A 15770-nucleotide genomic window follows, 5' to 3' on the forward strand; every position below is an offset into this window, starting at 1 on the left:
CCCGGATGGTGGGTAAGGTAGTGCTGGTGAGGTGCTGGGTAGTTTTGACTACCTGTTCTAGAGCCCTCTTGTCCACCACAAAGTAGTCTCTGTACCCCACATTGATGTTGCCTGTCAGGATGCTCTAAGTTGCGCCTGTGTAGAAGATTGTATCAACTGCTGTGTCTAGTCCAGCTCTCTTCAGCCTTCTCAGAAAATAGAGACCTTGACTGTGGACAATGTGTTACGGGACCCTGGATGTGCACTCTCAGGAGTTTGAAACTGCTCAGTTTCCATTGCTATGCTGTTGATGTGGAGAGGGTTTGAGTTTGGCAAGTTTTTGTGAAATGTCTCATTTATATATAACCTTTCCACAATTTGAAAAGACAAATTTGTCATACCTGTATCCACCGCAGATCCCGGATCTTGATTCTCATTTGAACCTTCAGCCATGGTAATGAACAAATGCTATGTCTGACAGGAGGTTGAGATGTTCTGCGGTAAAGGAAGTAATGGAATGAGAATTACATAAAGTTATTAAGACGAAAAAGACAATTAGTACACTTCCCTTCCGAATTGCAATAAGAGTTGATAGTATTTGGAGAGCAAGTACAATTTCAAAAGAAGGCAACAATCAAAAGCAAATATTAGAATTCTGAAGCAGGGAAGAAAGAAGCAGTCTTACACTTTTAGCAGCAAGGGTATGTCATTTTCCCTAATTCATGAAGATCTGAATTTCCCCAATTCATTTTGCATGGAGGTCAGTGACCAGTGGTGAGCCTCAGGGATCTGTTCTGGGACCCCTACACTTCCAGATTTTTATGAATCACCTGGATGAGGAAGTGGAGGGATCGGTTAGTAAATCTACTGATGACACAAAGGTTGGGGATGCTGTGGATAGTGTGGAGGGCTGTCAGGGGTTACAGCGAGACATACGATGCAAAACTGGGCTGAGAAGTGGCGGATGGAGCTCAACCCAGATAAGTGTGAGGTGGTTGATTCTGGTAGGTCAAGTACGATGGCAGAATATAGTATTAATGGTAAGACTCTTGGCAGTGTGGAGGATCAGAGGGATCTTGGGGTCCGAGTCCATAGGACACTCAAAGCTGCTGAGCAGATTGACTGTGGTTAAGAAGGCATACGGTACATTGGCCTTCATCAATCGTGGGATTGAGTTTAGGAGCCAAGAGGTAATATTGTAGTTATATAGGACCCTGCTCAGACGTCACTTGGAGTACTGTGCTCAGTTCTGGTCACGTCACCACAGGAAGAATGTGGATACCATAGAAAGGGTGCAGAGGAGATTTACAAGGATGTTGCCTGGATTGGGGAGCACGCCTTATGAGAATAGGTTGAGTGAACTCGGCCTTTTTTTCTTGGAGCGACAGAGGATGAGAGGTGACCTGACAGATGTGTATAAGATGATGAGGTATTAATTGTGTGGATAGTGAGAGGCTTTTTCCCAGGGTTGAAATGGCTAGCACAAGGGCAGTTTTAAGGTGCTTGGAAATAGGTACAGAGGAGATGTCAGGGGAGAGTCCAGGACCAGAGGACAAGGACACTCATTTAGAATAGAGATGAGGAGGAAGTTCTTTAGCTAGAGTGTGGTAATCTGTGGAATTGATTACATATTTAAAGTGGAGTTTGACAGATTCTTGATTAGTAAGGCAGTCAAAGATTACAAGGAGAGGGCAGAAAAATGGGGTTGAGAAGGATAATAAATCATGATCAAATGGTGGAGCAGACGATGGGCTAAATGGCCTAATTCTGCTTCTGTTTTATGGTCTCAAGTAATTCACAGCCTGGTAGATGGCAATTAGTGGGTATCCCACAAGTCAGAGACCGAAGACCAACTTGATCCACAGCAACCCTATCATAAGAACATTTTGACCTACCAAAATAAACCACCTCACACTTACCTGGGCGAACTCCATCTGCTACTTCTCAGCCCAGTTTTGCATCCTATCAATGTCCTGCTGTAATCTCTGACAGCCCTCCACACTATCCACAACACCCCAACCTTTGTGTCATCAGCAAATTTACTAACCCATCCCTCCACTTCCTCATCCAGGTCATTTATAAAAATCACAAAGAGTAGGGGTCCCAGAACCCCTGAGGCACACCACTAGTCACCGAGGAGTAAATAAGAGCAGGAGTAGAGATGAGGAGGAGGAATGTCGAGCCTGCTCCGCCATTCCATAAGATCAAAGCTGATCTGGCCATGGACTCATCTCCACCTACCTGCCTTTTCCCCATAACCCTCAATTTCCCTACTATGCAAAATCTATCCAACCTTGTCTTAAATATATTTACTGAGGCAGCCTCCATTGCTTCATTGGGCAGAGAATTACACAGATTCATCACTCTCTGGGAAAAGCAGTTCCTCCTCATCTCCATCCTAAATCTACTCCCCCACATCTTGAGGTGATGCTCCCTAGTCCTCATCTCACCTACCAGTGGAAACAACTTTCCTGCCTCTATCTTATCTATCCCTTTCATAATTTTGTATGTTTCTATACAAAATCTCCTCATTCTTCTGAATTCCAGAGAGTACAGTCCCAGGCGGCTCAATCTCTCCTTATAGTCTAACTCCCTCATCTCTGGAATCAACCTGGTGAACCTCCAGTGCAGCATAACCGCCCTGCTCTTAAATTCAATCCCTCTAGCAATGAAGGCCAACATTCCACTTACCCTTGATAGCCTGCTGCACCTGGGCAAACCCACCTTTTGTGATTCAAGCGCAAGCACTCCCAACTCCCTCTGCACAGCAGCATTTTGCAACTTTTACCATTTAAGTAATAATCTGATCTTCCATTTTTCCTTCCAAAGTGGATGATCTTACATTCACCAACATTGTACTCCATTTGCCAGACCCTTGCCCACTCAGTTTCTCTGCAGACTTTCTGTATTCTCTACGCAATTTGCTTTTGCAATCAATTTAATGTCATCAGGAAACTTAGATACACTACACTTGGTCCCCTCTTCCAGATCGTTAATGTATATCGTGAACAGTTGCGGGCCCAGCACCGACCCCTGTGGCACACCGCTCACCACTGATTGCCAGAGTAACACCCATGCATCCCAACTCTCTGCTTTGTACTAGTTAAAACCAACCCTCTATCCATGTTCTGGTTTGGTTGCCGGCCGCTCAACCATGGTTTTTTGGTCCGGCACTGGATGCTCGGAGAGATTCGGCGGGGGGGGGGGGGGCGGGTGCCCAGCGCTCGGCTGGGGGCTGTGGTCAAGTGGTCAGCGACTTGGGCCGGCTCCCCCACCGGACTTAGTCTGGTGAGGAGGGTGTGAGGACACCCAGCAGGACTCAAAAAACAAGGGTGGATGAGCTCCTTGTAAGCCAACGGCCATCTTCCGTGGAAGAGATTAAAGCCTCACCATGTATCTACAAATCGTATGCTATGCACCTAGTTAGAAGAGATATGATGAACTTGGGCGCTGCACCGTGTGCCTGGACCTGCTCAAGGCCTCCGCCTTAGGAAGGGCCGGGCTCGAAGTAGCGGCCGCAGCTGGAGGCCGACACGGCCTCTATCTCGAGTTCAGCGGGGGCGGCTGCGGGTGGTGCCAAGGCGGCCAGTGAGAACAAACTGGAGGAGAGGCTGTACTCGGTGCTGTCACAAGATCGAAGAAGATGGAGGTGCATAGCCGCCAACCCTGGATTCGGGACGGCACCCACTGACTGACTGACTATCCATGCTAATACATCACCCCCAAGTCCAACCCAGCCAATTACTGCCCTATCAGCCTACTCTCAATCACTAGTTAAGTAATGAAAGGGGTCATCAACAGAGTTATCATGCAGCACCTACTCGGCAATAACCTGCTTATAGATGTCCCGTTTGGGTTCTGTCAAGGCCACTCAGCTCCTGACCTCATCACCTTCTTGGTCCAAACATGGACCAAGGAGCTAAATACCAGAGGTGAGGTGAGAGTGATAGCTCTCAATACCAAGGCAGCATTTGACCGAGTATGGCATCAAGGTGCCCTAATGGAGTCACGGGAATTAGGAGGGAAAACCCTCCGTTGCTTGGAATCATAGCTGACACAAAGGAAGATGGTTGTGGTGGTTGGAGGTCAATTATCTCATTCTCAGGACATCACTGCAAGAGATCCTCAGGGAAGCGTCCTAGGACCAACCATCTTCACTGCTTCATCAATGACCTTCCCTCTATCATAAGATCACAAGTGGGAATGTTTGCAGATGACTGCACCATGTTCTGCACCATTTGTGACTCCTCAGATAGTGAAGCAGTTCACATCCAAATGCAGCAGGACCTGGACAATATCCAGGCTTGGGCCGACAAGTGGCAAGTAATATTCAAGCCATGCAAGTGCCAGATAATGACCATCTCCAACAAGAGAGGCTCTAACTATTGTCTCCTGACATTCAGTGGCATCACCATCACTGAATCCCCTATCAACATCCTGGAAGTTCCCATTAACAGGAAACTGAACTGGTCTAGCCACATAAACACCATAGCTACTACAGCAGGTCAAAGGCTAGGAATCTTGAGGCATGTAATTCACCTCCTGACTCCAAAAGCCTGTCCACCATCTTCAAGGCTCAGGTCAGGAGTGTCATGGAATACTCGCCACTCGCCTGGATGAGTGAAGCTCCATCAACACTCAAGAAACATAGAAACATAGAAAATAGGTGCAGGAGTAGGCCATTCGGCCCATCGAGCCTGCACCGCCATTTATTATGATCATGGCTGATCATCCAACTCAGAACCCCGCCCCAGCCTTCCCTCCATACCCCCTGACCCCCGCAGCCACAAGGGCCATATCTAACTCCCTCTTAAATATAGCCAATGAACTGGCCTCAACTGTTTCCTGTGGCAGAGAATTCCACAGATTCACCACTCTCTGTGTGAAGAAGTTTTTCCTAATCTCGGTCCTAAAAGGCTTCCCCTCTATCCTCAAACTGTGACCCCTCGTTCTGGACTTCCCCAACATCGGGAACAATCTTCCTGCATCTAGCCTGTCTAATCCCTTTAGGATCTTATACGTTTCAATCAGATCCCCCCTCAATCTTCTAAATTCCAACGAGTACAAGCCCAGTTCATCCAGTCTTTCTTCATATGAAAGTCCTGCCATCCCAGGAATCAATCTGGTGAACCTTCTTTGTACTCCCTCTATGGCAAGGATGTCTTTCCTCAGATTAGGGGACCAAAACTGCACACAATACTCCAGGTGTGGTCTCACCAAGGCCTTGTACAACTGCAGTAGTACCTCCCTGCTCCTGTACTCGAATCCTCTTGCTATAAATGCCAGCATACCATTTGCCTTTTTCACTGCCTGCTGTACCTGCATGCCCACTTTCAATGACTGGTGTATAATGACACCCAGGTCTCGTTGCACCTCCCCTTTTCCTAATCGGCCACCATTCAGATAATAATCTGTTTTCCTATTTTTGCCACCAAAGAGGATAACTTCACATTTATCCACATTAAATTGCATCTGCCATGAATTTGCCCACTCACCCAACCTATCCAAGTCACCCAGCATCCTCTTAGCATCCTCCTCACAGCTAACACTGCCACCCAGCTTCGTGTCATCCGCAAACTTGGAGATGCTGCATTTAATTCCCTCATCCAAGTCATTAATATATATTGTAAACAACTGGGGTTCCCAGCACTGAGCCTTGCGGTACCCCACTAGTCACCGCCTCCCATTCTGAAAAGGTCCCGTTTATTCCCACTCTTTGCTTCCTGTCTGCTAACCAACTCTCCACCCACACCAATACCTTACCCCCAATACCGTGTGCTTTAAGTTTGCACACTAATCTCCTGTGTGGGACCTTGTCAAAAGCCTTTTGAAAATCCAAATATACCTCATCCACTGGTTCTCCCCTATCCACTCTACTAGTTACATCCTCAAAAAATTCTATGAGATTTGTCAGACATGATTTTCCTTTCACAAATCCATGCTGACTTTGTCCGATCATTTCACCGCTTTCCAGATGTGCTGTTATCACATCCTTGATAACTGACTCCAGCAGTTTCCCCACCACCGACGTTAGGCTAACCGGTCTATAATTCCCCGGTTTCTCTCTCCCTCCTTTTTTAAAAAGTGGAGTTACATTAGCCACCCTCCAATCCTCAGGAACTAGTCCAGAATCTAACGAGTTTTGAAAAATTATCACTAATGCATCCACTATTTCTTGGGCTACTTCCTTAAGCACCCTGGGATGCAGACCATCTGGCCCTGGGGATTTATCTGCCTTCAATCCCTTCAATTTACCTAACACCACTTCCCTCCTAACATGTATTTCGCTCAGTTCCTCCATCTCACTGGACCCTCTGTCCTCTACTATTTCTGGAAGATTATTTATGTCCTCCTTGGTGAAGACAGAACCAAAGTAATTATTCAATTGGTCTGCCATGTCCTTGCTCCCCATAATCAATTCACCTGTTTCTGTCTGCAGGGGACCTACATTTGTCTTTACCAGTCTTTTCCTTTTTACATATCTATAAAAGCTTTTACAGTCCGTTTTTATGTTTCCTGCCAGTTTTCTCTCATAATCTTTTTTCCCCTTCCTAATTAAGCCCTTTGTTCTTCTCTGCTGAACTCTGAATTTCTCCCAGTCCTCAGGTGAGCCACTTTCTCTGGCTAATTTGTATGCTTCTTCTTTGGAATTGATACTATCCCTAATTTCTCTTGTCAGCCACGGGTGCACTACCTTCCTTGATTTATTATTTTGCCAAACTGGGATGAACAATTGTTGTAGTTCATCCATGCAACCTTTAAATGCTTGCCATTGCATATCCACCGTCAATCCTTTAAGTGTCATCTGCCAGTCTATCTTAGCTAATTCACATCTCATACCTTCAAAGTTACCTTTCTTTAAGTTCAGAACCTTTGTTTCTGAATTAACTATGTCACTCTCCATCTTAATGAAGAATTCCACCATATTATGGTCACTCTTACCCAAGGGGCCTCTCACGACAAGATTGCTAATTAACCCTTCCTCATTGCTCAAAACCCAGTCCAGAATAGCCTGCTCTCTAGTTGGTTCCTCGACATGTTGGTTCAAAAAACCATCCCGCATACATTCCAAGAAATCCTCTTCCTCAGCACCTTTACCAATTTGGTTCACCCAATCTACATGTAGATTGAAGCTTGACACCATCCCGTACAAGGCAGCCCACATGATTGGTACCCCTGCACAAACACCCAATCTCTGCACCATCAACGAACAGTTGCAGCAGTGTGTACTATCTACAAGATGCACTACAACAACACATCAAAGCTCCTAAGGCAGCACCTTTGAGACCCATGACCACTACCAGCTAGGACGAGAACAGCGTATACCTGGGATTAGCACCACTTGGAAATCCCCCTCCAAGTCACTCACCATCCGGACTTGGAAACATTTCCCTGTTCCTTCATTGTCGCTGGATCAAAATCATGGAACTCCCCCCCTAACAACACTGCGGGTGTATCTACACCTCAGGGACTGCATTGGTTCAAGAAGGCAACTCAAGACCACCATCTCATGGACAACTAGGGATGGGCAATAAATGCTGGCTGAGCTGGCAATGCCCACATCCCGTAAGTGAATAAATAAATCAAACCCTATGCATCCTTATTTTATGGATGTGTTTTATGCGGCACCTGATCAAACCCCTTCTGGAAATCCAAGTAAGTAATGCCCAACTGTTCCCCTCTATCCACTGCGCTCATTCTATCCTCAAGGAAATCCAGCAAGTTTGTCAAACAGGATCTGCCTTTACTGAAACCATGCTGCATCTGCCTGATGGATCCATTTATTTCCAAGTGCTTCACTATTTTTTCTTTAATAATGGCTTGAAGCATTTTCCCAACTACAGATGTTCAACTAACTGGCCTATAGTTACCTGCTTTTTGCCTAGATACATTTTTGAACAGTGGAGTGACATTCGACCTGCCCACAGTCTGGAGAATTTTGGTAAGTTAACTCCAAAGCCTCTGCTGTAACGGCTGCCCTTTCCTTCCCGGGGATGCGTTCCATCAGAACTGGGGATTTGTTTATCTTCAGGCCCACAAGTTTCCTCAGCACTACTTCTTTAGCAATAGCTATTGTATTGCGGTCCTCACCTCCCATTGCATCCTTAACATCTCTCTTTGGCATGTTAGGTGTGTCCTCCGTCGTGAACACTGACACAAAATAGTCATTCCAAGACTCTGCCATATCCTCATTACCCAATATCAATTCCCCCTTCTTGTCTTTCAAGGGATCTACGTTCACTTAAGCCACCCTTTTCTGCTTTATATAATGAAAACTTTTACAATACATTTTTATATTTTGTGCCAGTTTATTTTCGTAATCTATCTTCTCTTTTTGCTTGCTTAGTGGTTCTTTGTTGCTTTTTAAAGTTTTCCCCCATCTTCCAGTTTCCCACTTCTCTTGGTGAGACTATATGCACAAGCTTTTGGTTTAATGCCTTCTTTTATTTCCTTAGTTATCCAAGGCTGGCTGTCCTCACCCTTACTGTCCTTGCTTTTAACTGGAATATACCTTTTTTGAACACTGTGAAAAATCTCTGAAAGTCTTCCACTGTTCCTCAACTGTCCCACCATATAGCCCGTGTTCTCAGACTACACTAGCCAAATCCTCCCTCATCCCATTTTAGGTGTAGTACTCTGGTTTTAGATCAAACTATTGCACCCTCCATTTGTATGAGAAACTCCATCATTCTGCGATCACTCCTTCCAAGAGGATTCCAGCAACAAGATCACTAATTTTACCTGTCTCATTGCAGAGGACCAGATCTAAGATAACACATTCCCCTGGAGGTTCAGTAACATGCTGTTCAAGAGAGCCTTCACCGATGCGTTCCTCCTCAAGACTGCCTCAACCAACCTGATTCACCCAATCTATGTGCAAGTTAAAGTCCCCCATGTTAACTGCTGTTCCAATCTTACATGCCTCTGATATTTCTCCGTTTATTGCCTGTGCCACTATAATATTATTCAGTGGCCAATAGATAACTGCTACCAGTGATTTTATTTCCTTTACTTTCACGAATAACTTCAGATACTTTTGCTTTGAGTCAAGTCTGATCTGTGCTATTGATACCTTACTAGGACACTGCCATAACCATAAATTACTTGAAATTGGTTAGCAGTTAGAGGAGGGTGGTATGACCATGAGCAAGGCAGTTGCAAGGAACCACTGATGAGGATTTGATCTAGAAAAGGTATCAAGTTCTTGCAGCCTATGTAGATGCCAACAAAGACTGTGGGGAGGATAAGCTAAATGACAACAGGGTTGCACTGTCTATTCCAGCTCTGGGAGCAAAAACTGTGGGGCACAGAGGAAATACAGATTAGGGTATTAAAACTAATCTCTAGGCCATCCTGAAATCATGCGCGACCTGTTTTATTCAGTTATAAAAATGAGAAATGCTGGATGGCTGAAATGAAAACAGAAAGAGCTCATTAGGTCAGCATTCATGGAGGAAGATCGAGAGCAGTTGTTCTTCACACTGCATCTCCTTCATCAGGACTGACTGGGACAGAGAATGACTTTGGAATATGAACTGCTAAAGGTAGTTTTTCAGGTGCCATGTGTTATCAAGTGGAATCTTGGCCTTCATTGTGAGAAGAAACTTAAGAGCGGAGAGTTTTGCTGCAAATGTACTGGATACATGGAGTCCAAGAACCCAGATAAGAACTTAGATTGTAATTAAAATATCTTTATTAATTTCATTAACAGTGACAATGCAGACTTTGTGGCAGTATTGCATACCTGCTGTCTTTTCTGGGCAAGCTCATGCAGTTCTCTCACACCAGTTGGATATGACATGTTAAAAGCTCAACATTGCTTTTTCTCAGCATTATAATGCAATTGTTCTACTTCGCTTTAAAAGTGTCGCAATGCATGAACACACCCAGCCTGATTCAGCATTTTCTGACTTAACACTTCAAGGGTGTTTCTTTTTCCCTTGTCCGTGTAATACAATTGGCTTACCTTTCTTGCTTCAAAAAGCTATTTTGAAAGATGCTTCTTCTGTAGTGTTCACACAACCCTTCCTTGAGGCACCACTTATTCCGGTCAGCAGTCTCTGCCCACTTCCCACTATGGACTGCTCGGTCACTCCACAATCACCAAAAGTTGCTGCTGCAAGAAACAGTAATCAACTTCAGGGCAAAGCAAAATGTAACAAGATTCATTCCATTTATGGTTATTCTGGCTCAGATTCTGCAGATGATGGAAGTCTTGAGCAACACACAAAATGCCAGAGGAACTCAGATCAGACAGCATCTATGGGGAAGAATAAACAACCGCTGTTTCTGGTGACACCCTTCATTAGGGCTGGAAAGGTAGGAGGAAGAACCCAGAATAAAAAGATGGGGGAGGGGAAGGAGGATAAGCTAAAAGGTGATAGATGAATACAGGTGAGTGGGAAAGGTAAAGGGCTGGAGAAGGTATCTGATAGGAGGAAAGAGTGAACCAAAGGAAATGGAGAAGGAGGAGGGGCACTAGGGAGAGGCAATAGGGAGTTAAGGAGAAGCTAAGAGGCCAGAGTAGGGAATGGAAGAAAAGGAAAGGGAAGGGAAAGGGGAAAAGTTACATTGTTTTACTAAACAGCATCATTATCACACTTCTGTTTTAAGTTCAGATTTCCTTTAAAAAGTTCAGGTTTCCTGGTCAATCTCATTTCAAGAACAGATGGTAATGCATCCTTATGTTCTTGTTTAGTCTTAAAAAAACAAGAGTTAATAAATGCAGCAGTTTGATTTTTCTTCGCTCCAGCTTCCAGCTCTTTGTGTCAACGTACGTTGCCAGTTTAGGGTGCGGTAATCGCAATGCTATTGTAGCTCAGAACATCAGAGCTCAGTTCCAGCATCCCTTGTAAGCTAGCTTGTACGTTCCTTCTTGCGCGCATGAGGGTTTCCTCCCACAATCCAAAGGCATTCTGGTTAGTAGGTTAATTGGTTATTGTAAATTGTCCCATGATTAAGCTAGGGTTAATTCAGTGAGTTGCTGGGTAATGCAGTGGATTCTGGATAATTGGGCCATTGGTTAATCAGGGCATCTACTTATTTGGGTCAACTCTTAAAAGAACAAAAACTAATTGAGAAAATAGCTGGCAGCATCCACTGGATGAACTCATGCACAGTTTTATAGCACTGTAATGTTCTAATTTGTTCTGTGGTTCATTTAAATACATAACTTGTTACTCAGTTAAACGGTAGTTTGTCATTTTCATACCTTTTTAATAATTCTTGGAAACTAGCTAATTGGGGCAAACACTTAATTGGGCCGAAAATGTGGCCCAATTAATTGGAATATGCCGTATACTAAATCTCCCTATGCTTCCAAGAACGTAAAGGATTTGCATCAATGTACTGGCCCCAGGACAGGCGACTAGGGTTGTTAATATCCAGGAAATTGAAGCTGCTTACCCTCTCCACCTCTGACCCAGCAATGAAAACTGCCACGTAGCTTCCCAACCTCCCTTTTCTAAAGTTAACTACAACTCTTCAGCTTTGTTCCAGTTTATTGTCATTCATGTACCACATTCATGCACACTGCCAAACAAAACATACCTCCCGACCACGGTGCACAACACAAAATAATACTTGTTGATTTTCTTATTGTGAAACCACTCAACCAATCTCATTCCTGTGACTCATCAACCATGATTTGGCTAACAGCAGCGTGGTGGATAAATATTAGACGGCACTGCTGCAGAGAGCAGAACAAGGCAATAAACACACCACCCTGAGGTGCATTTGTACTGATGATCTGTGAGCAGAGGAACCTGTACAAATTACAGTACATTAAGATGCGACTTAGATTCAGAGTATGAATACAAACACACCAGCGGCATTTCATTCCTCCAGAAATGACTAGTGATTGTCCCTGAAAGCAAAATTCACCTGAAACTATTTTCAAATCCAATACTAATTCAGAGCGAGGATAACAGGCTGGTTCTCTGGCATAACCCAACTGAATAGCGGAATTCAAAATAACACCTTTTCTTAATACAAGTTAAGCATGTGTTTGTGAAGTTTAAGTAGCAGTAATAATATTTCACCTCCTGCTCAAACTGCATTAGCCCATAAGACATCGGAGCAGAATTAGGCCATGAAGTTTGCTCCACCATTCAATCGTGGCTGGTTTACTTTTCCTCTCAACCTCATTTTCCTGCTTTCTACCAGTAACCCTTGACACCTTTGCTAATCAGAATCTAAATTCCACTTGAAATACACCCACTGATGGCCCCCACAGCCATCCACGGCAATGAATTCCACAGTTTCATGATCCTTTGGTAAAGCAATTTCTCCTCATGTCTGTTCTAAAGAGGTGTTCTTCTATCCTGAGACTGTGCCGTTAGTCCTAGACGCCCCGGTTATGAAAAATCCTTTCCACCACTACTCGATCTAGACCTTTGACTATTTGATCAGTTTCAATGAGATCTCCCACCCCTCCCCCCATCATTCTTCTAAACACCAGCAAGTACAGGCCCAGAACCATCAAACACTCCTCAGATTGGAAATGGATCTCAACAGAGTGAGTTTATTGAATACCTACAAGATGGCTTTTTAGAGCAGTTTGTTGTTGAGCCTACGAGGGGATCAGCTATACTGGATTGGGTGTTATGTAATGAACCACAGGCAATTAGGGAATTTAATGTAAAGGAACCCTGAGGAGGCAATGATCACAATGTGACTGAATTCAACTTGAAATTTGATAGGGCGAAATTAAAGTCTGACTGAGTAGTATTTCAGTGGAGTAAAGGAAATTACAGTGGTATGAGAGAGGAGTTGACTAAAGTAACCTGGAAGGAGGTGCTGGCAGGGATGACAGCAGAGCAGCAATGGTGTGAATTTCTAGGAAAAATGAAGAAAGTGCAGGAAAGATGTATTGCAAAAAGAGATACTCAAATGGCAAAATATAGTACAACCGTGGCTGATGAGGGAAGTCAAAGCTAATGTAAAAGCAAAAGAGAGGGCATACAACAGAGCAAACATTAGCAGGAAGACAGAGGATTGAGAAGCTTTTAAAAAGCAACTAAAATACTCATTAGGAGGGAAAAGATGAAATGTGGAAGCAAGCTAGCAAACACAAGGTGGATAGAAAAGGCTTTTTTGTATATAAAAAAAAATGATATTGAATATAGGACTGCTAGAAATGAATCTGGAGAAATAATAACAGAACAAGGAAATGGCAGACAAATTAAACGGGTTATTTTGCATCAGTCTTCACTGTGGAAGACACTGGCAGTGTGCCAGGTGTTGAAGGGTGCGAGGGAAGAGAAGTGACTGCAGTTACTACTACAAGGAAGAAGGTGCTCAAAAAGTTGAAAGACCTAAAGGTACTTAAGTCACCCACACCAGATGTACTGCACCCTAGGGTTCTGAAGGAGGTAGCAGTAGATATTGTGGAAGCATTAGTAATGATCTTTCAAAAATCATTGAATTCTGGCATGGTTCCACAAACTGGAAAATTGCAAATTTCTCTCCAATCTTTAAGAAAGGATGGAGGCTGCAGAAAGGAAAATATTGAGCAGTTAGACTGACTTTGGTGGTTGGGAAGATGTTGGAGTCAATAGTTAAGGGTGAGGTTATGGAGTACTTGTTGACACAGGACAAGACAGGACAAAGTCAGCATGATTTCCTTAAGTGAAAATCTTGCCTGATGAAGCTGTTGGAATTCTGTGAGATTACAAGTACGATCGATAAAGGGGATGCAGTGGACTTTCAGAAGGCCTTTAACAAGGTGTCACGCAAGGCTTCTTACCAAGTTAAGAGCCCGTGGTATTACAGGACAGTTACTGGCATTGTTCGAATTGGTAGGAGGCAGTGAGTGGGAATAAGAGGATCCTTGTCTAGTTGGCTGCAAGTGACGAATGGTGTTCCACAGGGGTCGGTGTTGGGACTGCTTCTTTGTATGCTGTATTTTGATGACTTCGATGATGGCTTTGTTGATAAGTTTACAAATGACACAAAGATTGGTGGAGGGCAGGTAGTGTTGAGGAAACAGGGAGGCTGCAGAAGGACTTAGATAGAAGAATGGGCAAGAAAGTGGCAAATGAAATACAATGTTGGAAAATGGATGGTTCATGCACTTTGGTAGAAGAAATAAATGTGCAGACTGTTTTCTAACTGGGAAGAAAATCCAAAAATCTGAGATGCAAATGGACTTGGGAGTCCTTGTGTAGTACACCTTAAAAATTAACTTTCAGGTTGAGTCGGTGGTGAGAACGGCAAATGTAACTTAGGTAATCATTTCAAAGTCTTGAAAAAAGTGCAGGGTTGTGATGCTGAGGTTTTATAAGTCAATGTTGAGGCCTCACCTTGAGTACTGTGAAGAATTTTGGCTGCTTATCTAAGGAAAGATGTGCTGACATTAAAGAGGGTTTAGGGGATGTTCACCCAAGGATGATTCTGGGATTGAAAGGTTTATCATATGAGTAATGTTTGATAGCTCTGGGTCTGTCCTTGCTGGAATTTGGAAAAATTGGAGGCCGGGGGGGGGGGGGGGGCAGGGGGGAGAGGAGAATGATCTCATTGAAACCTTTTTGAATGTTGAAAGGCCTAGACAGTAGATGTGAAAGGATGTTTCCCATGCTGGGGAGTGGTCAAGGACAAAAGGGCACAATCTCAGGATCTCCATTTGAAACAGAGATGCAAAGAAATTTCTTTAACCAGAGGGTGGTGAATTTGTGATCACAGGCTGCTGGGGAGATCGTTAGGTGTATTTAAGACAGAGCTTAATAGATTTTTGATTGGCCATGGCAAACGTTACAGGGAGAAGGCCAAGGATTGGGGCAGAGAAGAGAATAAAAAGGATCAGCTATGATTGAATGACGGAGCAGACTGAATGGGCCAAATGGCCTAGTTCTGCTTCTACGTTTTACGGTCTTATTCATTAACCCTTTAGGTGGCAACGAATTCCACAGATTAAACTGTGGTAGGTAATAACCACCTTACCCTTTGCTACAGAATTACATGTTCCTCACACTACTTTGTTCCTTTGTACATGAGGACTATAAATTGAAAAAAAGATGCTGATAATCTGGCTCCTAAAATACATATTTTTAGGTCTCACCATAACAACGTACAGCCATCTTCCACGAAGAGGAACATGTCAGGATTTACTTTTCAACCTAATGAAACCAAAACGTTTGTAAACTAATACAAATATTATTTCAAACTATGGCAACGTAATTGTACAAGGAAACTGACAAGTTTTATCGGGCTCTAACCACTTGTTATGTTGCCATATTGGGGAAGAGGAAGTACGCAGGCGGACATTGACCTAAACCACTATCCACCATTCGGCGATCAATGCCCACAGAGCTCAGGAACAGACAACGATTCAACACTCACCACACGATTGACGGGCATTGAGTAACTCTCCAGGCCCGAGCCATTAGGCCCAGACCCGGGCAACACTCAAATAATCCGACAACCACCCTCCTTCAGCTTCCAAAGAAATTTATGACCTACCCACCGCCGGAAATCGCTACTTTCCACTGGCTAAGCGAGAATGATTGACATTCATGATAACCAATAGGACACCAGATCATGCTGCGCCTCTGCGGAACTGGTGTTGAATTGGGTGCGATGAATCACATGACAGCCAAGTCATCTGACACTTGATATGGTCACGTGTGTTCATTCGATCGCCTAAATGGCAGGCTGTAGCTGATCAGGTGTTGTGCCTCTCTGGAGTGAAGTGGTGTCGGAGCTGTCAGCTGTTGAAGGGGCGGAACTGAGTGAGGCACGGGGGGTATAAGGGCTCTCTTGTAACTTTGGTGTTGCGGAAGAAATCCATTCTG

The 15770-nt window shown here is 44.1% G+C and overlaps 1 protein-coding gene across 3 annotated transcripts in view; it reads right to left on the minus strand.

The window, feature by feature from the left end:
- The window catches only part of LOC140195223 (NACHT, LRR and PYD domains-containing protein 3-like), a 51403-nt gene extending 35951 nt beyond the window's left edge, over positions 1-15452 (minus strand). For 2 of the 3 annotated variants that reach the window (XM_072253221.1, XM_072253218.1), the window contains exons 1-3: positions 15319-15452; positions 9947-10096; positions 381-474 (exon numbers count right to left, since the gene is read on the minus strand). In XM_072253221.1, the coding sequence (XP_072109322.1) occupies positions 381-432 (52 nt within the window). In that variant the 5' untranslated portion in view covers positions 433-474; positions 9947-10096; positions 15319-15452. The remainder of the gene's footprint in view (positions 1-380; positions 475-9946; positions 10097-15318) is intronic. The other variant, XM_072253220.1, reaches the window with a different exon arrangement.
- Positions 15453-15770: the final 318 nt, after the last annotated feature.

This window comes from Mobula birostris, chromosome 3 (genome assembly GCF_030028105.1).
Source record: "Mobula birostris isolate sMobBir1 chromosome 3, sMobBir1.hap1, whole genome shotgun sequence".
Lineage (NCBI taxonomy): Eukaryota > Metazoa > Chordata > Chondrichthyes > Myliobatiformes > Myliobatidae > Mobula > Mobula birostris.